Genomic DNA, 22644 nt, shown 5'->3' on the forward strand with positions numbered 1-22644 from the left:
GACTTTTCTGTATATTACTCTTCTCTATCTACGCGTGCTCCATTTTTAATTTGATGAGTGGCAATAATCCCGTAAAAAATCGAAGTAGCAATGCGTGACAAAAATGAATCTCCATGACTCATCCCTTATTTAATCTTTTACTATTTTCCTTGAGGATTACTCGGCGAATGGATTTCGAGATGGACTGGTGCATTATTTTGTATCAATTACGATCTACATGTAAAAAATTATTATATTAACTTTTTTTGATGTTTTATTATATACATATATGTGAATAATATAATAATAATTAATAATTAAAATAATAGAACGGTTGAAATATATGAAAGAAAAGGGCGATGATACTAATATTACAATATATAAAATAAAGTGTAAAATACTTATTTCTTTTTTAAAGCTACGCACATGATGGATTTATTGTTAGATAAAACATCAATTTTTGTGGGTAACATATTTATTATGTTGTTATACGCTGATTTTATATTTTATTTTGATTAACGGACCCGAGGATACATTATGACGATACATACGTAAATATGATATATGTCTTTACATTTATTTAAAGCTAAATAAAATTGTATAGGGACAATAAGTTTACCGATTCAATATTTGCGCGTTGCTGTTGCCAAGAAAGAGAAACGGAAAAGGAAGGCAAAGTTCGAAATGGAACGATTGAAAGACGGGATCGTATACAAAATTTATAATTTTCCAATCTTATAATGTTTACTAGAAAATCAAAGATGTTTATGTGTGTGAACATTAAAAAAAATTTTTTATACACAAAATATGATGCTGTTTCCATTACAAGGATTTCAAAAAATTTTAGAAAAAATATTATATTCGAACGAAAATCCTAATACATTGGTTTTTACATTTTTATAAATAACAATATGTAAAATTGAAAAACAATTTATACAAAATATATAAATAAAGAATGAAACTTATCCAAAAAAAATGTGTGCCATTTATAAGTTTTTATTATTGAAAACATAGGTTCTAATATTTTATAGTCTTATTGTTAATATTTCGAGTAATTAATTTTTAAATTATTACCACAATAATGTAGTACATTTTGAAGTTTGCTAATATTTATTTTTTAATGTATCATTATAATTCTACATGTTTAAAATCCTTTTTCATTTGGAAATAAAAGTGCTGACACGCACGAGACATATATGCGCAAATTTACCAATACCAGATTTCGAATATTTACAGACAAGAATCTTAATACTTAACAGTAGGAAAGGAAGAAATGAGAACGCGAGGGAAGATAACGCGAAGGTAGAAACCGAGGAAGAGAATACGAAATAGTGAGGGGAGGTTTGCGCGGAAAGATCCGCCAAGTCGTATACAAAATTCATAATCTCACGGCGTTATAATGTTTGCCAGTATAGCGCGAAGGTGTAGAGAGTCCTGGTATGCATAAAGTGCGGTGATGGCACGGTATACGAGGATCCCGAGGAAGAAGCGGAGAGTACGAGCCGCGGCAAGAAAAGAGAGGGAGGGCGAGTAGGGTCGGAGGGAAATATTATGACTCGAAGCAGCAGGAGACTGTAATGGATCGCCGTGAGCGGGCACAGGGGCCACGGGCTGCATTCCCACTTTATAAATCACCACCTGTACTTAGGTACTGAAAAATCGGCTTCAGGGGAAAATGACGGTGGGTACTTAAAGAGGGGGAAGGAAAGGAGTAGCGGTGGCCGAGTTCTGATTTTTTTGCAGGCTCATCCTTCTGCCTGTAGAATTACGCGAAATAATAACATACAGGAGAAGAATAGGACTCTTTAAAATCGTCGAAATAACAGAAATCTAATTTTTTGGAGGGGGAAATTAATTGGCGAGGCTGAAGATTTTTTCGATTTAATTTTTTTTTTTTTAATAACAAAAGAGAGATATTGAAAGGAATTGTGAAAAGAGTCTCTTTCACCCTGTTCTTTTGTCTCCTATTAAATACAATATTTCTTTTTATTTTAAATAATTTATAGAGAGAAATCATGAAAAATGAAATAAAATTTATATGTGATTAATTCTCTTTATACATCAAAATTAAATTTGCATTTATTTTATTTTTTTTTTTTTGAAAACGATTAAATAACAGAATAGCCAAACAAAGTCTTTCAGCGCACAAATGCTATTGCTTCTCTGTCCGAGAAATATTTTCGGAGCATTATATCTATTTTCTAGCTCCAATGAAAGACGTTATACCAACGATCGGATTGATCACTTTTAATGGGGACCGTTCGTTCGACTTCCTCTATTCGATTGTAAATCGTAGAACAATAGAGTACGTATATTCTCGAAGAGCGAACGGTACGCGAGACGAGACGTCTTTCGTTCTCTCTTTTGCCTAGGCGGAACCATCGCCATTATTTGAAAGAGCTTTTAAGGCAAGCTCCCTTTTACATGATTAAGAATGTTCTTGCTTGGGCGCCTCTTACTTAGCGCAAAGTTCCTCGCGGACTTAAAGCGCTTAATCTTCTTTGCCAAATAGTAGCAGCTATTGTACCAGCTGGATAATGGTGACTGCTTCATAATAACTTGATGCCCGGGGTTTTGGTGGCGACTCTCGTCCATAGCTGCACTCATTACATCTTTTTTGCGATAGTCTAATGATTACATTAAACGTAAATCATTTAACAATGTCGATAATCATGGCAAGAGCCTGTGATATACAATATAATTAATATAATATAACACGATATCTCTAATTGAGTTTGCTTCCTTACAGAATTTCTCGTTACAATGTCTATACATGTACATGTATATATATATATATATATATATATCTCTCTCGACCGAATTATCCGAATTACTCAGGTTTCATCGATCAATTTCTGCGCGCATCTCGTATTACTGCCGCGCGCCTGTCCATCATGCCGATTAAATTTTGTTACGGGAAAACGTGCGCGCGTATTTGAATGCGCTTGATCTTGAGAGGGAAATGGGGCGACCGAACGTAGGCGGACATCCTGCGTTGGCCGGACACAAATAAAATTACCGACGGACGGATTGAGATTTCTGATAGATAGATACTCCGAGCAAATTGTGTTGACCCAAGCTCACATTAACGGGGGAACACTAATTTCGACGGTGATTGCCAATTTACATGGATACGAGGTATGCCCGACTTGCGTGGCATAATCATGTTGTAAATATACAGCGAAGACTGTTGCGCTTGTAATTGTTGACACAAACAATTAAGCGGTTATTTTTGTAATTTCTAACAACTTTCTGGAATTTCAATTGTTTTCGATAGCTTTTTTTTCACTAGAATTTTTTTTTTTTTTTTTGTGTAACAACAGTTCGAAACAATTTAAAGTTGAAAAGTAATTAAACGCGTATTTTCTCGTTTGCTACCGTCCATTTTATTGTTTTGTTGGTGGCGGGATATTTCCTGCCACGAAATAATAATAACGTAACAACAAGACCAACAAAGTAATAGAGCTTAATCCGTATTTTCAAGTGTCCCTCCGATGCATGTGTGTGAATATTTCGTACACATTTTTGATATACATTTTCCACATTTTAAGTTTTTATCAACGACAATATAATTTCACCTTAAATTCATGCAAACTTGTTGTAAAATAAAATGAAATAATACTACACGCGTTCTAATTTATTATGCGTAATTAATTAACTGAGAATCCCTTACTGTAATTGATTATCACCGTGCGTTCAGTTCTTTCGTTACATAAAGTGATAGTATTGTATCACTTTTCGTAATTAATTAAATTAGTAATTACAATATACAATACGGCAGAGGCCATCGTGCAATTTTGAACGAACCTGAAATTTTGATTAATTCCCGAACTTTGCTGCGATGAGGAATCTCGTTTGTATTACACGTGTGGGACGCGATCATTTATTTTGTTATCTCACGTAGCGCAGTTGAACCGGATGCAACTAACGTAATTACAGAGCTAACTATACGAAGAAATTAAATTAATTAGATCACCGACACAATATGGTATTTACGAGGTACTAATAATAATAACTGTGTATGTTCTATTTTGTCCTTTACCTCGCTACAGTTACCTAATACATATATGTATATACGCCTGTGAAGGCATGTAGTTAGCGTGATGTGTCACGCACAATGATACCTAATGATAACAACGTTTACACATTTCATTTATAACTATGTACAAATATAACTAAATTACGAGTTGGCCGACGAGTTTGCCGTAAACACGAATGAGCTGAAACGCATTTAGCGCGTGTATTAAGCGCGTACTGCGGTGTGTGACGTTGCAATTTTGCCCGCGTAACGCACGCGATTATTTTGAAACATGGCGAAATACGCGGCTCAAAGTGGGCGCAATCGTGGAAAAATATTTTAATTGAGTATAAAATTTGTGCGCCAAGGGCGCTCGAACAAAAAAGCAAGCGTCGATGATAAGTATCTCGTAAACAATTGGTGATATAATTTACGTCTATATATCTACATATATATATCGATATAAATTTTATATACATATATAAAATACATATAATATGTATATAAAAAAGATAAATAAAATTATATTAATTTAAAATTTTAAATAGTAATATTATATTTTATATAATATATTAAAATATGTTTTATATATGTGTACAAATACATATATATATATATATATATATTACATATATATATGTATATATGAGATAATTGGGTCCGTAACGGAACGTTAATGTAGCCAGTGTATTACGGGTGGCATCTAACAATAATTAAATTTATACTTAACTGAATTGCAATGGCAGCCGGCCTCAATATAATTATGGACGAACCGCGCGACGTGATTCAAACGCGAGTCGGCCGTTGATGCGGGAACCAGATACGTATTTCGCTCACGTATCGCGGTCTATTAGTTAATTATCCGACGCGACATAGGTTATCTTGATAGGACGCTGCGGCCGGATGCATCTCGCGCGGTACAATCTGCCGCGTAACGAGAGTTTGCCCCGCCTGTGCCTGCACGAATTGCGAAATTCAACGAACGCACGCCCGGCCCGACGCTCTCTCTGTCGACAAACAACAAACAGGAAATTATACAGTACCAGGGTGCGCAAAGATACGCGCGATTTTAATCCAGCCTAACCACCTGACGAACGAGACAAGGGTAGCAAACGAAACCTGTTTGTCTTTTGTCCCGATGCAAATAATTATGCGTTGACATAACAACTTAGGATACATTTTTTCAGTCAAAATCACATTTAAATAATAACGAAACATATTTCCAAAAAGCACAGACACATGTGATATCTTATACTTTGCTTCAATTTTTCAAAATTTTAATTTATTAAAATTCTAATTTATAATATTTGTCAAAAAATTATTTATTTTAAGAATCTGAAGATTAGAAAAATAATTATATTATATTTCACATACGATATATATAATTCTTGCAAAATAACTTTCTCAATGCATCTACATATATACATAAACGTATATATTGTTATCATGACATACGCTGTCACGATTATGTATCGCTGTCTTACGTAGTTAAAGTTACGGTTCAACTTTAAGACTATTTGATCGTGTCGAGAAATGTGACGAAATTTCTTTTTGCGATTCATGGTCGCATTTGTTGATAACGCATTACATCGATCATAAATGCATAAAGGCTTCTTTGAACCATCTCATAATCGGACAAAGAAAAATCTTGCAATTTTTTTACATTATTGAAATAGGAAGGAAAGCGAACTGGTAACTGGTGGTATGTAGATATAAGAATTTTCGTAGAGATGCGACACCGTGAAAGCGAAAAAAGCTCAATCTTTTATTCAGTTTATTCCATCGCGAATAGAGCAAATGGAAATATGAAGGAATTTCGCTATGCGTTTTATATCTATGATATTAGAGAAATAGAGAGAAAAAGAGAGGGAGAGAGAGAGAAAGAGAGAGAGAGAGAGAGAGAGAGAGAGAGAGAGAGAGAGAGAGAGAGAGAGAGAGAAATGGAGGTAAATCAGATAATTGCGGGAGATAGACGGTAATTAAAATGTTTACCACGTTCAGAGCGACAGCGACTTCCATTTTGCTCTTCGTGAGCGTTATGGTCGATCGAAATTAAGAGCTGAATTAACATCCGCAAAGTGAGTTCGATGACTCATCACGAAGTGAATAATATAATAATTTGAAACCTTTCGTTTCCAGAGAGAGTACCATCGAAAATATACTCGCGAGCGGTAATATTTTAAATTGCCCCGGCGCTCCCTTTTCCCAACGATTCACATTATAATACAACATACAACCAATCAGCATAAAATCTCATAGTATCCACCCTCATGGTATTAAACTCGTTTTTCTGCCTCATTCACGGTTACCAGGTATTTCCATTAATTTCCTTCAATTTTTTTCATTGTTCCAAGTAGCCCGAGTTACATTAACCTACTCACGCTAATTAAAGTCAATATTGCAAAGTTTCGTATTAAACAATCGGTGCTGCCGTTTCATCGCGGGGTCGAAAAAGTTTCGAGGGTGCGCTCAGGGTGAAATCTACGGCAGAAATAGCGCGAACGAACGAGCAATCGATTCTCGAACTTCTTTCCACCAAAAGCGGAAAAGAAACGAATCAAGACGGCGGCTCTTCTCTCCACCAGTCGCCCACTCGAGAGAGGAGCTTTCGGAAATTATTCAACCTCTCCTATCTCTCTTTCTCTCTTTCCCTTGTGCCGGGAAGCGTACCGTATTAACATAAAACGGATTCAATATCTGCGGATAAGAACTTAATTTAAATCCCCGGAATATCTTAAAGGATACAATATCGGATCACTCTCCCGGGAGGAGAAGGAGGGGAAGAGAAAGACGGGCTATGGCTCGTCCGCTGTCACTCGTCTCCTTCGGACTCCTTCGGAGGGTATCCGGTATGGATGTAAATCGAGTTACCTCGTTAGGTCATTGTCGCTGAATTGGATTTGTCGCGAAGGCTGACTCGTGATTAGCCGAGGCGTTTGCCAAGCTGGAGTGCACGGCTGGCTGATCTTACAGAAACGTCTCGTGTCTGCGGACTCGACCCGACGCGATGCATTCTACGCACACAAGGACGACATGGGATTACGCCATGGACATTATTATTTAGCTTAAAACGCGCAGCTAACAAGCGTACGGATTTGTTCTTGTCCGAACCGTAAACTTTTATCTCGAAAGAAAGCATACTGTAAAAAGGATGCTATTTTATCAAATGAGTTTAAGCCGGTACTGGTAGTGCTGTATTTTTACAATTGCATCTGTGAAGAGAAAGGGATTTTACCCTTTCGAAATAAATAAATAAATATGTGAAGTGATAAGGAGAAAGTTGCTTATATATCTTACTAATCTTCTAAATAGTCTCATAAATTTCTTTATAATTAATAAATATAAACGACATGTAAATAAAAATATAAAATAAATAAGCAATGGAAAAATATAAACAAAAATTTCCCAGATTATTAGATGCAGATCTTATACAGTAAAAAATTATATTTTCTAAAAGATAGATTATTATTTATATTATTGATTTACCTTCTTTTAACTAGTAACTTTTAACATATCTTCATATTTAAAATATGTTAATACGATTTAAAAAATGTCATGGTGGTAGATGGAAAGATATCAATTAGAATATTTTCAGATTTGCCATTGCGTGCAAGATTATCTAAATACTTTTTGTATCAATAAATTAAAATACATTTGATATGTTTTAATGGACTCAAATTATATTGGGTTGTTATTTTTTTATGAATATTTAAACAATATTATTTTTATTTTTTATTTAAAATAAAATAAATTGTCATTTATTTTTTTTATAAGTTTTTAGTATATAAATTACTTTCATAAATATCCCTATGTATATATTTATTAAAAAGGTTGTCCCTATATCTATCTATAGCAGGTATATAGTAGGATGACTGATGCATAATAGATCATTGAGTTTTAAAACTTTATGTAACATAACATATACATTTCCAATCTCTTTCAGAATAACAAACAGACCTTTAGCATGAAAAAACAATTAACTTATTGTCAGTTTGTTTCTATATAAAAAAAGCACTTTGTAAAAAATCCTAGCATATATCAAATTCCTTTATATTACATTTATTATAAAAGTTAAATTGATATTTAAATAAACTGATCATATTTTCTAAACCGTACCATCACAAGCTTTTTTAAATCGTATCGATATGATTTGAATAAATTTTGTATCAAAGAAAGCAAAAATTTATTATTGTCCTACTGTTAATTATTATATAAATATAGTATTGTATTTAACAATTATTACTTTATGTGCTGAATGTTGTATTTTTTTATTTGTTATTGATAAAACATGATTTAATATGAGATATGACTTAATATTAATATAAATATATCACATGTTAGGTGTATATCCTATTTCATTTATTCTGAATACGAATAAATGTTTATTTGTGATTTCTTTTCTCACCTATATTTATTATTATTTCCATTTGCTAAAATGTCCAATATTAATTTGCGTACAATTTAATGGGAAATACAAAATATAATATAAAATATCTTAAGTAGTGAGATATTTGCAGCTCCTTATATATATATATATATATAAATTTTTATTAGTCTAATAGTGAATCAGGTTTAAACTGGTTAGTCTCTGTGAATTTGCGTTTATTTCAGGAATCGATGCAATCGTTGTTGAGCACGTAGACTATTACTCTGTATAACAGCCGATAAGGACAAGAGATCCCGTATGGCGGTTACTGAATAATCGCGAAAATACTGTATTATCCTTGTCAAATAATTCATGGATAAACACACTGAAATCGAGGCACGGAAATTCAACGTATCGTAAATATAAGAGCCCATAGTACTACAAGCATGGTGGTGGTACTGATAAGGATGGTATAAGAGAATGTAGATAACAATAGATTCGAGTAATCGAAGTTCGAAGCAAAATTCGTCGATACACTAATCAAATTATCTTCCAATAAGAATTCCTTACTGCACTTGATTTGATTATAAATATATTGTAGAATTTATCGTTTAAAAAGCAATTGAAATTGCATAAAGTTATCAATGTACTCGATTGTTGAATTAACTAAACGTTTAAAGTACAATATTTTAAAGAATGAATATTGTGTCCCAGAGAAAAAATTGAACAAAGTTGTTTTTTTAATTTTTAATTGTTTCATTCCGTGAAAACTCTATTCCGGGAAAAGTTATCTTGTAAATAACTCATAAATGTATTGTATTTAAAAATTATACAATAGCCAGTTAAATCAATAAATCGTTAAATCGCTAAAAATCTCCATAACTTTGATTTCTTGTTCAATTAATAGGAACGCTGCAGCGAATATCTTTCTCACAAAAGAAGAAAATTGGTATATTGATTAAAGATTCCGAGAATGGTGGCGATCGTCAGAGTTTGGTCTTTCTGTCAACTCGGCCGTTTATATTGTTCCCGATATTCAATTACAAGTGAGCTGTAATCGCGCGAGAGAAGTTAAAGGAAGTTTTAATGGTTTGCGACAGCGACGAAAGTTTTAGTCAAAGGTCAGACACGGTCAGCGATTAAATTTTCATTCGGCGACACGCAATACGCATCAACGAATATTGCCCGATGCGGTAACAAAAAAAAAAAAAACCTCCCCTTTCTCCTCCCCCACCCCGTGTACGACGCCGGTCGATATTCAATTCGTTACTGATAAAATAATGTAAATTTTGCTCTCGAGTAGAAAACGCGAGAAACTGCGATTACGAGCAAATTGAATGACTTGGAACTACAATTTCCGATATTTAGCCCTTATTCCGTACTGGTGGATTATTTTTGTCCGTGATTTTTCTAACAGCGTCAATTTCTCAAAAATAAATAATCAACAATATATTAAACAATATATTTAAGCAAACTATTTTTTAAATTTATTATTCCAGTCTTTATTTAAAAGGATTAAAAAAGGTATATAAAGTTTTTTTCAAAACACTTTCACATATTAGTAAACTTATCAAAAATACGCTGACCCACCAGTACGATTAAAAGGTGCCAGAAACAACGATATGGAATAAAGGTTAATATTAGTAGTGGAAATCATCGACGATACACACGGACGAATGGTTCCGTTCTTGTGCGAGGATAAACCACGAACTAGTTATGTAAATTTCTGACTGTTCGGCGATTATAACCGCCAAAGTTGGCATAGAGTGATGCAATCGCGCAACGATTGTGATCGTTGCAAGTCGTACACAAGTTCCGCATTGTTTGGACTATTCGAATAGTCACTTGTGTATGTACCGTTCCAATTGCAGCCTCTCCATATAATTTCAGTTGTGACTGAAATCACGCGGGAAACTCGGAACCGCCGACAACGAAACGTTTTAATTACGTAGAGGTAGAAGTTTCACAGCCCGCGAGTATACAACGATAACAGAAGAGGGGAGAGGGGAGAGGTGAAAGATTGCAAAACACTCGCGTGACATGCGATGAAAATGGATATGTGCATGGTGGAATTTCCATAGTTGCTAATCCATCATAATTTGAATGATTCAAATAAACCACCCGTTGCTTGACAGTTAATTACGTATATATATATATATATATATATCAACGACGATTTCTCGACACAATTTTGTGTTCTACGCTTGTTGGTGCTGTTCGACGGATATTAAAAAATAATATCTTCAAACTCGAGAGAAATTATGCAGATGCATCATTTCTTAGGAGAAGAGAGAGCAAAATTTAAAATCTCATAAATTGAATCGAGCGTTGGCTCAGTGGTCACAGTCTGTCACGAGTCAGACATGGTGAATAATAGAGCGCCACAGCTACTGTCAGTCCACATTTCAATATCACATTCACGGTCTTACGCGCAAGCAATGCCGATATAAATATAGCATTCGTCATACTTTCCGATACTTATTAAGTATTGAAGTTGCCGTCATGGAAATACTGAAAGTCCGCCAGTGCGAGCGCGACGTATCATTCAATTGACAATAACAGCGAGAGAAAAAGCCCGCGCGCATCGGGAAAAATCTCGAACGCGCGCGTGCAAAAAAAAAACGCAGGGGTAGGAGGGAAAGGGCGCGATCGGCTTGGAGACCGTGGCTTTGATAGGAGCTGCGGGAAAAGGGAAGAAGAAAGCATCGGAGTTCGAAAGACGAGTGTGAGAAAGAAGGAGAGCGTATATTCTATATATGTGTGCGAGGAAATAGTGGAGATTCCGCGGTTCTCGAGTATGCGGGCGAGAAACGAAAGAGAGAAAATAAGAATAAAAAGGAAGCGAATTATTGGTCGACATGGAGAAAAACGAAGGATCGAAGGGGGAAAATGATAGGAAGGCAGACAGCTGTGGAGAGACCGCGAGAACGAGAATAACGACAAAGAGAGAAAAAAGGAGAGAAAGAGAGAGAGAGAGAGAGGAAGAAGGGAAGAGCAAAAGGAGAGAAGAGGAAGAAAGAGGATAGCGAGAAAGAGGGAGAGAGAAAGAGGTGATGCAGGAGGGGAGAAGAACGCTCCAAAGAGCGAGAGAGGTGCAGCAGAGTTGCCGCACGAGCGACTGAGAGAGGAAATCGATGTGAGGGTGTGAGACACACTGGTGGGGAGGCCGGGCACCAATCAATAGACGCGCGGCGGCGCCCCACCTGTCAACGCACGAGGATATAAATACAGGTACGTAGACCGGTATTTAAAGGCACTGATATATCTGAGCTGGCGATATGTCAGTGCGTGTGTCTATGAGTAAGCCTGTCATATCATCAGGGAGAGGCACATCTTCATAAGGATCCCAAACTCTTGCTTTTTATTATCTCATCCTCGTCATTGTCGCGTACGATTCGCTGACGGAGATAAACGCAAGTATCTATCCAAGCATTACAAGGGTTATGTACATGACAGACTTGTCATGTGTATGAGATTATCTGGAATATTTGAACGAAACTTTTTTGTCCGCTGCACATTATCACAAGCGTTCATGGAGAACTAATAGCTCCATATTTTTCATAGAAAATGATCAGAAATGACATCAAGTTTAATGTGTACTTAAAAATCTGAATTTAATATCAAATTTTATTTTCTCTTAATATTCAATTCGATTAATACGCATAAGAAATTATATATTTTATATGCTGTATTTACGAAGTAATCAATCTAGTACATTCGAATTTTAAAATAAATATTTGCAAGATTCGAAATGTATTTATAAGTATTTTCTGTTGTGAGGACTCAAATCTTTTACAAGTACTCAAATTCTTATTATAATACATATATTTATAATACACATACACATACATTAACAGTTACAAATATTAGATTAGTAAATATATATAAATATTTTGTTTTATACTTTTTGTTTGTAAAAGTTTGTAATTATTAATTAAAATAATTTTTGCTTTATACAAACATTTTAATTCAAAATAACGTAAAATTTCTTTAAGTATTGATACAAAATTGGAATACACTTTATCCAAGTTTGACTCTTCTTCTTGGAAATAAACTCTTGTTTTTCAAGATATAAAGAGTGGGAACCTATTTTTCAGATTTAAGTTTATTTAAAGATACTGTTTTTTTCTAAAGTAATCATGAAAAGTTCGAAACTATGTTCAAAGAACCCCATTTGTTAGATACTTAATTTCATTTCTAAAAATAATCTCGTCGTGAAGAACAAGCGATTGATGTTACGATTTTACATCAAACGGTAATACTCGTTGTTTTTTTTTTTTATACAGGTGCAATCTTAAATAATTCGTCGACTTTCGTCGACCGGTAATAATAAAAATGCGCTGGCTACATGTAATAAACGGTGGTGATTTACCGCCCAAGTTTTGTACATCGTATTAAAGGGAAAGCCAATATATTCGCCGAGAGTTTCATCTCTAGGATGCATCATAAATACCTATATTACTGAGTGATATAGGTATTTATCGCTAAAACTCGTTAGACTTTCGTGTAAACCATGATAACGGCAAGTTGCATCTTCAATCTAGAAATTAAACGACGTTATTCTTTTCAATTTATATAAGCAGGGCGTTATTTCATTTACTACCTAATCCGCAATAAGTTTACGAACCATCTAAATTGCAGCATAAATATAATATAACGTTACTTTTCTCCTTTAATTGCGATTGTTTCTTGTAGTCGGCAAAATTTTTGCAGCGCGCAAATTTCCGCCGCTTTTGACACAGTGAACGAAGAGCGGGTTAATTAATATTAGCTTAATGTGTCGCTGGCGGCAATGCGGCGTTGCGGATTTTATTGTAATTACAATCCAGTTACGCGGTTGTATTTTCGCTGACGCCGATTTTCATCCTGGTTAACGAAACGCTCGCGGCATCGTGTAAAACAATTTTAATATCGACGAAGATATTCAGCAAATATATATGTGTGTGTGTGTGTAGGTATATCGGGGCAAAAGAGAGAACGTGTTTGCGAAGAGAACGCGGGGGCGGAAATGAGCGGAAAAGAGCGTATTAAGCGTCAGCGCGAACCGAATTCCGATTCGTCCTTTCAAGTATTTTAATCAAATGATATTAGCGGGCGACGACGCCCGATATCGGGCGATCAACGTCTTTCGGTTTAATCTCCTGTCTCGCTTGGACAGCCGCTAAAACCGCTTCAAAGGCATTAATTACCAGCAACGTGCGCTAATTATTAAGCACACGTGTGTGCAATAATAATCTCCCTTTATCGTCGTCCCCGATAATTCCGGGCGTACTACGGGCGCTCCGAGCGCGGGCGGCAATTTAAATATCTTGTCAAATATTCGAGGGACAAGAGAACTCCGTTAGTGGTAAACCTCGAATTAAGACTGAGGAGATTATGAGAGAGGTACGTTTTTCTGGGATATCCATTACGCGTAATTAGCGACGTTATTGTAGCGTAATCGTGCCGCGTCGTCCAAATTACAATGGCGAATTCTTTCCGCGCTGCGTTTTTTTTTTTTTTCGGAACGATGTGCAGCGAGCATAATAGCTTAGATTGCCGCACGTTCCGTATCTCGTCCGCGTGTTCCCTCGTCTGCGCATTCAGCGAGGTAATAAAATTATGCGCCTCGTAAAACACTACGGTACGCCTCGTGTCTTGACACACGCGCGCGCAATCGTTTAAAGCGCGCGTACATAAGATTATTCGCGGATTTAGGGAAATATATGAAGTCGGATATATTGTTCGCAAGCTCAATATTTAGTATTTAATGGCAACGATTGTAGTTAAAATACTACTGTACCATAATTTTAACTTTTATATAATAATAAAATATGCGATTGTAGTTAAAATACTACTGTACCATAAATTTTAACTTTTAACGATATAAAAAGTAGAAAAGAGTTGCCTACATCGTATCACTTAAGATTTTTTACGTTATAGTTTCTATTTGTCACTAATTTGTATGCAAGTTAATATTGGATATTTTAGCTTGATGTTTAAGACACTTATTATTAAATGTTCTTCTTTTATCAACAACAAATTAATTTGTTATAACATAGTCATAGAAGGATTTGAGCAACCGATCTCTTAAATCGTATCTTTTAAAAGTAGTAAATTTGCTAATGAAAATAATAATAAAAATATAGGTGAAAAGAGAAATAATTACTAATACATATTTATACATATTAAGAATAAATACAAAGGCATATAATAATTAAAAAAATAACATATTTATATTAATATTAATTTATATCGCATATTCAGTCATATTTTATGAATAACAAAAACAAAGAAGAAAATATCCGACATAAACTAAAAATTATTAAGTAGTTATAACTTATAAGTAACAATGAGAATGGAATAATAATAAATTTTTGCTTTTTCTTATAAAAAATTGTTTCAAATCATAACAGTACAATTTAGAAAACTTTGTGATAATAATCTAAGGAAAATCATCCGTTTATTTATAAATAACATATTGATTTAGCTTTAAATATTGCTTAATAATAATAATATATGTGTCATAAATGAATATAAAATATTTTACAATATAAACCTTTAGAAAAATACGAAAATACAGAACAAAACTATATTGTTAGATTATCGGTAAAAATAAATTAATTACAAGTTACATTAATCGTACCTGATTTTTTTAAATATTTGTATCACGCAAAATAGAATATACTTATCTGAAAAACTTTTTATATATTTTTCATTGCTCATTTATTTTATATTTTTATCATTAGAAGTTTATATTTATGTATTAATTGTAAAAAAAATTACGAGTTCCAATTTAAACGACCATACAATATAAATAACTTTCCCTTACGAGATTTAATAAAATATATGAAGTAATATCTCAAATTTACTTAACCAATTGTTTTCGCTTAATCTGCTTTTTAAAATGTCTTATATTTGTAGAGTATCCTTCAAACTTGGCGAATAAAAACAAATAAGATAAATTAATTTTTAATATCTCTGAATTTTCTACGTCTATTGTAGGAATTTTTTTACAGTTTATCCCACATAAAGGGAGACAAAAATGCTTATTGTCAGCGTGGCTAACGGTGTAATTTTCATTGGGGAGAATAATTCTTGTCCAACGCATTGTCCGTCGTGTACAATGCCGAAGAGTTAATAACTGCATGGATTATGTGCAAAGCAATATCTCTCTGTGTTGGCTTCTAAGTATAATACAAAATCACGTTGCACACGACGTGATGCGGCGCGATATCCTGTCCACTTTCCGTTTACTGTCGGCCGGGATTTCGCAGGCGGATCGTAATACTCTACTTTGTTTTAAACTTCCCACCGATATTTCGCGAGACGCGGCGTGAAACTACGAAATTAGATGCTCTCATGAAGGCAAAGAAAAATCCACGTGTGATGGGCATGAAAGCGGACAGGCAAACAAGCAGGCAGGCAGGTAGGCAGGCAGGCAGACAGGCAGGCAGGCGGAAGAAATGAAACGGGAAAAGGGACGCCATAATATCGCGTGTAACACTTCGGGAGCGTATCTTATTCGCCGCGTGAAAAGTTCTCTCATTGCACGGACGGGAGGAAAAACAGCTCCCGGGCACGGCGACGTTACAACTTGGAAAGTCGTAACGAAAATTATTTCGATACAAGTTTGTCAATTCGCACGATTGCCCGTTCTTCTCGTTCGCCTGCCTCGCTGCATTCGCAACTAACTTGCGAGAAGTATACATTTTATATATACGAAAATCCGTCCCCCTTCTCCGTCCACTTTTCCCCTCCCCACCCCTTCATGCTCCCAAGCCAGATATTAATGGTAATGCTGGATGCTCGGAATAACGAAGACACAAAGTGCAGTATTCAGCGTTGACAGTTACTCGATTATACGACGCATACTGTGTTAGCGTATATATCATCGATCACTTCATCGACAGCAGCATCTGGAATATGCGATACATTTGACGTGAAATAAATAGCTTGATAAATGCGTGCAGCCATATTATTTTTACAGTGTGACGAGAAACGTCAGCATTTTCATCGGGAACGCGCATATATTTCTACGACACATTTTCACCTTTGTGTACATATGTACGTGAATGTCTGTACAAGTGTTTGTAGCGTACTGTATGACAATTGTGCGATCATGCCTTATCAACTTTGAGAAATAGATTCGGCGACGTCATCGGATACGTAATCGGTTTATGGTAAATTACATGACGAGCGGTAGCATTAATATTGGTACGTATTACCGACTATTAACGCCGAATGGATCGGTGTAATTACGCGGGTCTCGTATGCAGACGCTGCCTGAACAGACGTCGGCTTGTACCACTGCGACGTATGTGAGCCAGTAGTAAACGGAGCGCCGCACATCAGACATCCGATACAGAGTGTCGCGTCGGATTATCACATCCGATTTCACGACGGGCAGAGTAATCGCGTTTCCTCGCGACATTTACCAAGTTCGCCAATTCTACGCTTTCAAAATTTATGCAACTAATCTGGATAGAAAAAAATAGAAGGAGATATATCACACATATTTTTATATTTATATTTTACATAAATTTAATATTAAATATTAAATATTAATAAGTATTAAATAAGTATTAAATATTAAATATTAAATTTTAACATTAATATTAAATATTAAATATTAAGTAAAAATTTCTTTGCATTTTCGGCAATCGGTTATATTATTTGACAATATAGCGTTTTATAAAAATACTAAAATTCTTAGTCAGATTGTAAAATATTTTATTTTTAACCATGACTTAAGAATGTCGCCGCATTTTATAAAATCCCAAGATATTTTATAAAAAGACGGATTTTGTAATGTGGCTACATGTTTTTTTTAACTTATCTTATTAAAATATACTTATGATATTTTATTTTTGTAAATATGAAGAACTTTTAAATAATTAAATATGTAATTAAATTTTATTTATTTTTGTATATATTACAGACTCTTCGTAAATTCAGTCTCTTTTACAAAAAGCCCCTTGGCTTTTTATAAAATGCCGGTCGTCTCTTCAAAGATCCGGCTCTTTACAAAAAGGGTGAGCCTTTTATGAAAAGACTGATTTTACAAAAAGCTTGCAACATATACATATACATGGCATATACATATATATATATATGTATTGTATATACGTGTATAAAATTTGCATTGTGTTACAAAAATGAAAGTACTTAATTAAGTTTGCTATCCTCTGCTTTCAGGTGCCATTTTCGAGCAAGGCACCGACGAAGTACAGTCCGCCTTCAAGTTCGCGATGATGAACCACAACCAAAACATTACAACTCGTAAATTTGAGCTGCAAGCTTTCGTGGATGTAATTAATACCGCGGATGCCTACAAGCTATCTCGTCTAAGTGAGTACACAGACAGTATACTCTTTCTGCACAAAATCGTTATTCAACTCACGTATACACCACGTATGCTGCATGCAACATCCTTCTTCGGGAATTGTAGATATCTACACGAGATATGTCGACGAGACATACTCCCGAAGAAAACTGAATCATAGACGTTCGCAAGGGCCGTTAAATATTTCATAGACATCTTCAAACGTCGATCGTCGCCCCGATCGTCGATTCAAACCGAATTCCATTGCGAATATTCTCCCGGATTGTCCCGGACAATTTTTCACGACTACATTTAAAGTGTCTGAAACATTCGCATGTGCACGCGCAGAGCGCGGAATTTCGTTTCTGTCTCACGCGAGTGGAAATCGATTTCGCGTTTTGTTAGCGATATCTGTACTAGTGTCAAGCGCGGTGACTTATCAACAATGCTGAGGCGCATACGGTGCCGGAAGCACGACATCTCCGCGCCATTGAATACACCACGGCGTTTCGTGTCGGATATGAAATAAGTAACGTTTCGTTTCTATGGCGTCGCAGATACTAATCTCATGCCGCCTCGGTGGCGAAACGCTTCCATTTCCCGACAATATGAGGCACGCATGAACGATAGAAAGAGAAAGAGAGATCGCAGCTTTTGCGTTTGGTTGCTTTTGCTTTTTCAAGAACCTTGTTGGAATCGATCGATTAGTATCGATGCAGTTTTACAGTTAAAGAAGTGTCCTTGATTTAATTTTAAAAAGAAAGTTTCTATAAAAAAATGTAGCAATGCATTCAAAAGATTTTGAAATTAAATTGTTGGAATGCATGTAGGTAACGGGAATTTATTCTTTATATAACTTTAAGCAGAAAACTTACTTTAATAGAATTTCAATTTATATAAAAACATTTAACTTTGAAAATAAAAAGGACTACAATAAAAAGATTCGAATTTTTCTTAATGTTATATTTACTATAAAGATTTCATTATATTCATATTCATTATAAAGATTCAGTGTACACAGCACAGATCATTGCAAGATTGCAAATTGCAATGAAACATTACAAAGACATTGCAGAGATATAAATCTACAAAATATCAGCACAGTTGTTGCAACAACGTATATATTTCGGAAAAATTTCAATAAATAAAAATAAAAATCCTATAATTATATTTTTTTAGGGTAAAACGTATGGAAAACATAAAAATTTGAACATAAAATAAATGTAATAATATCTATTTAAGTATTATGTTATAAATATTTATATAATAATGTATAATATATAATATATAATAAATTATATATGTACATAAAATTATATAGAATAATTATATGTAAATTTATAATATAATATTTTTTAGATAAAAAATTATTACAAACGTTTGTTTAACTTTTTTGTATATTGTGTCCATATGCTTCTAATTATTATCTATTATCAAGAACAAAAATATTCTTATATGCAACATTATTCGACGATTGCAGTAACAATATACTATTGAAAATTCATAACATTGCAATATTGCTATAATATTTTGTTGAAATCTTCCTAAGGGCAGACATTTTAACGTTACTGCAATTTCACAGCAATGATGCAGCATCATTTCACAGTGAATTTATAATATTACAATATTGCGGTGAAAGATTGTTGCAATATGTATACAATCTTTCTGTGCTGTATGGGATATAACAATAGAAACGCTATTTTTTGCGCTATCTTTCTGTCCCCGCAAATCTGCAAAGTTTGAAAAACGACAAAATAATTGTTCGGGATATTTTTTTGGTGCGATAATGTGGCAATTTTGCAGAAATTGAATTTTCCCCAAATTCGTCGATCACACGATCTCAATTACGTGATTAAATTCCGTTCAATCATGCGATTAAGTTAGTGGAATTGTCTCATTGTTATGTTACTACGTGATTCGACATTCGCTTGCTCTCAATGGTGCCATCCAGCACTCAATGGTGTGAGAAGTTCCGGAATTATCCGAAGAGCTATTACATGTCACTTATCCTGATTTACGCCGGAGCGTAGCAGGCGTGAATTTTCACGATAACAGTTATCACATTTGTAATGAAGATATAATGTATATCTTTCTTTTTATAATTTTGACACGTTGCAAGATATTTAATTTTGTCATCGTGCACACTTTCAATATTCACATATTTAAAATTGACGATTGTTACTAATTATCTCATTAATTTCGTCACACTTGAGAAATTATGTAATAAAGAGTATTATAATTTATATACAAGATGACGCCAAACATTCCGGTCAGACTTTGTGACTTTATAGAAAATTTATTTCTGAACAAAAAGTTTCCTATAAACATGAAATAAAAATGCTTCTTTAAAAAGTTACTTTAAAAAGTAAAAAGTAAAATAAAATACTAAGATTTTTATTTTATTGATTTTTTTTTTTTAAATTAAGTTTTTCATTTTTTGGCTACTTTTCTTTTAATCTTCCTACAGTAAAATTTGTTTAAACACTGCAGAAAAGTGAAACTTTTTATTGGAAATAATCGAGATAAAATAAACATTAAAAATTAACTAAGGTCATGAAGTAAAAGTATTTTTCAATAGCTCTATTGTCAATAGCCGAAAAAATTTTTTTGTACATTTGAAACTGGTCAATCTCAAAATCTACAGAACGTAAAATAAAAATAGTTTGATCTTATTTGAAAAATAATTTAATACAACTTTTGTTTCGGTAAAAAACTTATATTTTTTCAAATATTTAAAAACAACCGTGATTTTAGAAAAATTTTATAAGAAAGTTATTTTTAGACATGTTTATAAGAAATTTTAGTTCAGAATTAAATTTCCTATCAGATCACAAGGGTCGAACCGTTCGGCATCATTTTGTATAATTTTGATAGAAATATAAGCAAATTTTACTTCTCTGATTTTCCATAGATTGTATTATGTATTACGTCTTTCCTACTTCGAATTGATGTTTGTGGCTGCCCTCACGTTATCGACATCCTTTCACTTCGGAATTCATAGTAGTTCACTTTGTCGCCTGTCGCATATAACATCGAAATTTGAAAGAGCTGATCGACCGGCTTATACCCGCGGATCGTTTGACGGTTTCTAACCAAGGGGCGTCGGTCCAATCGAACTACATTGGTCTCCAGCTTTGAAGTCGACCGGAAACCGTAAGCGGATAGAAAGACAAAAGGCACTTGGAAGTGCCAAAGATATCGGTGTCTCCTATTATCGACGAATTCGCAGTTATTGCGTCACAAAGAGATTTTATGATTGTAAGGTGAAGCTTTTTCGCACATTTTTCTTCAGATATCAAAATACATATTTATTTTCCAACCACGATTAAACTAACCGCAGTGACTCAATTTTGCTAAGTAAATAGCAGCTCTAGCAAAGTAGTTTAGAAATAAATCATCGACCGATTTGTCCGATTTTTGTGATTAGAAATCACAATAGTATTGATTAATGTTCCTTTTACAATGATAATTTCAATATAATTAATTTGTGCAACTTTCTCTTTGCTACGATTACGACGGCAATATGGAACATAGTAGCCGCAGCGATTTTATTCTATACTCAAGAATTCGTGAATAGAACTCGCTGACAAGCTGATTCATCCTAGCCACGATCGTCGTGGCGATGCAAATATTTGGACCAAGAGAAGGCTGTGTTACAGTACTTAACTCCATTAATTGTATTAACGTTGGTCGGTTCACCCGGATCAAGGGTTTTGTTATAATCCCAGTAAGACTGCTTTCTGCTTGGCAAATCTATTATCAGGTTGCATACTGCTTAATATTTTGGTTTACTAACAAGACGATAGAATGGCATTTGTGTATATATACATATACTCGTACATATATATGTAGATTTGAAAAAATAGAGAAAAAAATTTGTTTTATTATTTTTATATCATGTACTTATCATTTTTTATGTAATATATATTTATTAATATTTATTATATTTAATATATATATTAATATATTTATTATCATATTTATTTATTATTATATTTTATTATATCTATAATATAAATTTGTTACATAATATATATCTACGATATTCACAGAGGAATAAAATTTTAAAAGTTGACTGAATATGTTAATGAAATATACACAATAACATCTATAAAATAATAATATAATAATTACAAAAATTTAGAATTAATATGTGAGGAATTTCTCTAATTTTACAAAGAATTCATACATGAATACGATCAAAGACATTTCATATATTTAATATTTCGATGGATGACTTCATGGTTATTAATTTTAATTATCATACCTTGCGTGGAACGAGTTGTTGAATAGCAAATGTCATTGTGGAATAGAGAGAGATGAAAAGCGTCCTTCTCTCACGATAAGAGAAAAACGATCTACTGTGCATAGTATTTTCGTAAAAAGACTCTTCTCATCTTCTTTTTCATAACATTTATTCAATTTTACATAGATATAGTTTTAGAAAATAACAGACACAGAAAACCATTATAAAACTGGACCGTCTCTTCCTTTTAACTATGCACAGACACATGTATATTTTCATTTCAATACACTTCATTCATATTCGTCAAGCATTACGTGTAAAGTCCGATAAAACAAACGCGCGTAGAATAAAGCAGGTGCCATCAGAAAGACAGAATATTCATGTTCCATGAAATCGCTTTCCATCCATCTTTAAGGACTCACGCATCAAGAACATCAATAATTTCTTATTGTAACGTAAACGCGAACAATATATATGCGAACATCAAACAACCCCCGGCGAATATCAAAAAATCCCCAAGCCAGATCTGAAATATGAAATAGGAATAACCGTTAAATAAATCCAACCCTTTAATATTTTCAATAACGTTTGCTCTTCGACGTTACCGAGCGCGAAATCTCCGAAAACCCCCCGGGGGCGGGTTTTTCGCAGAAGGGTCGCCCATCGAGAGAACCGAAAATTATTGCGGACGTAGGGACGACGATGACGACGGAGAGCGACGAAACGAAGGG

The 22644-nt window shown here is 34.0% G+C and overlaps 1 protein-coding gene across 3 annotated transcripts in view; it reads left to right on the plus strand.

Annotated features, from left to right (window-relative positions):
- The window catches only part of Glurib (Glutamate receptor IB), a 266800-nt gene that overhangs the window by 119328 nt on the left and 124828 nt on the right, over nt 1–22644 (plus strand). For all 3 annotated transcript variants that reach the window (XM_072910169.1, XM_072910165.1, XM_072910167.1), the window contains exon 2: nt 17541–17693. In XM_072910169.1, coding sequence (XP_072766270.1) covers nt 17541–17693 — 153 coding nt within the window. The remainder of the gene's footprint in view (nt 1–17540; nt 17694–22644) is intronic.

The sequence above is a fragment of the Anoplolepis gracilipes genome, chromosome 2 (genome assembly GCF_047496725.1).
Source record: "Anoplolepis gracilipes chromosome 2, ASM4749672v1, whole genome shotgun sequence".
In the NCBI taxonomy this organism is placed as follows: Eukaryota; Metazoa; Arthropoda; class Insecta; order Hymenoptera; family Formicidae; genus Anoplolepis; species Anoplolepis gracilipes.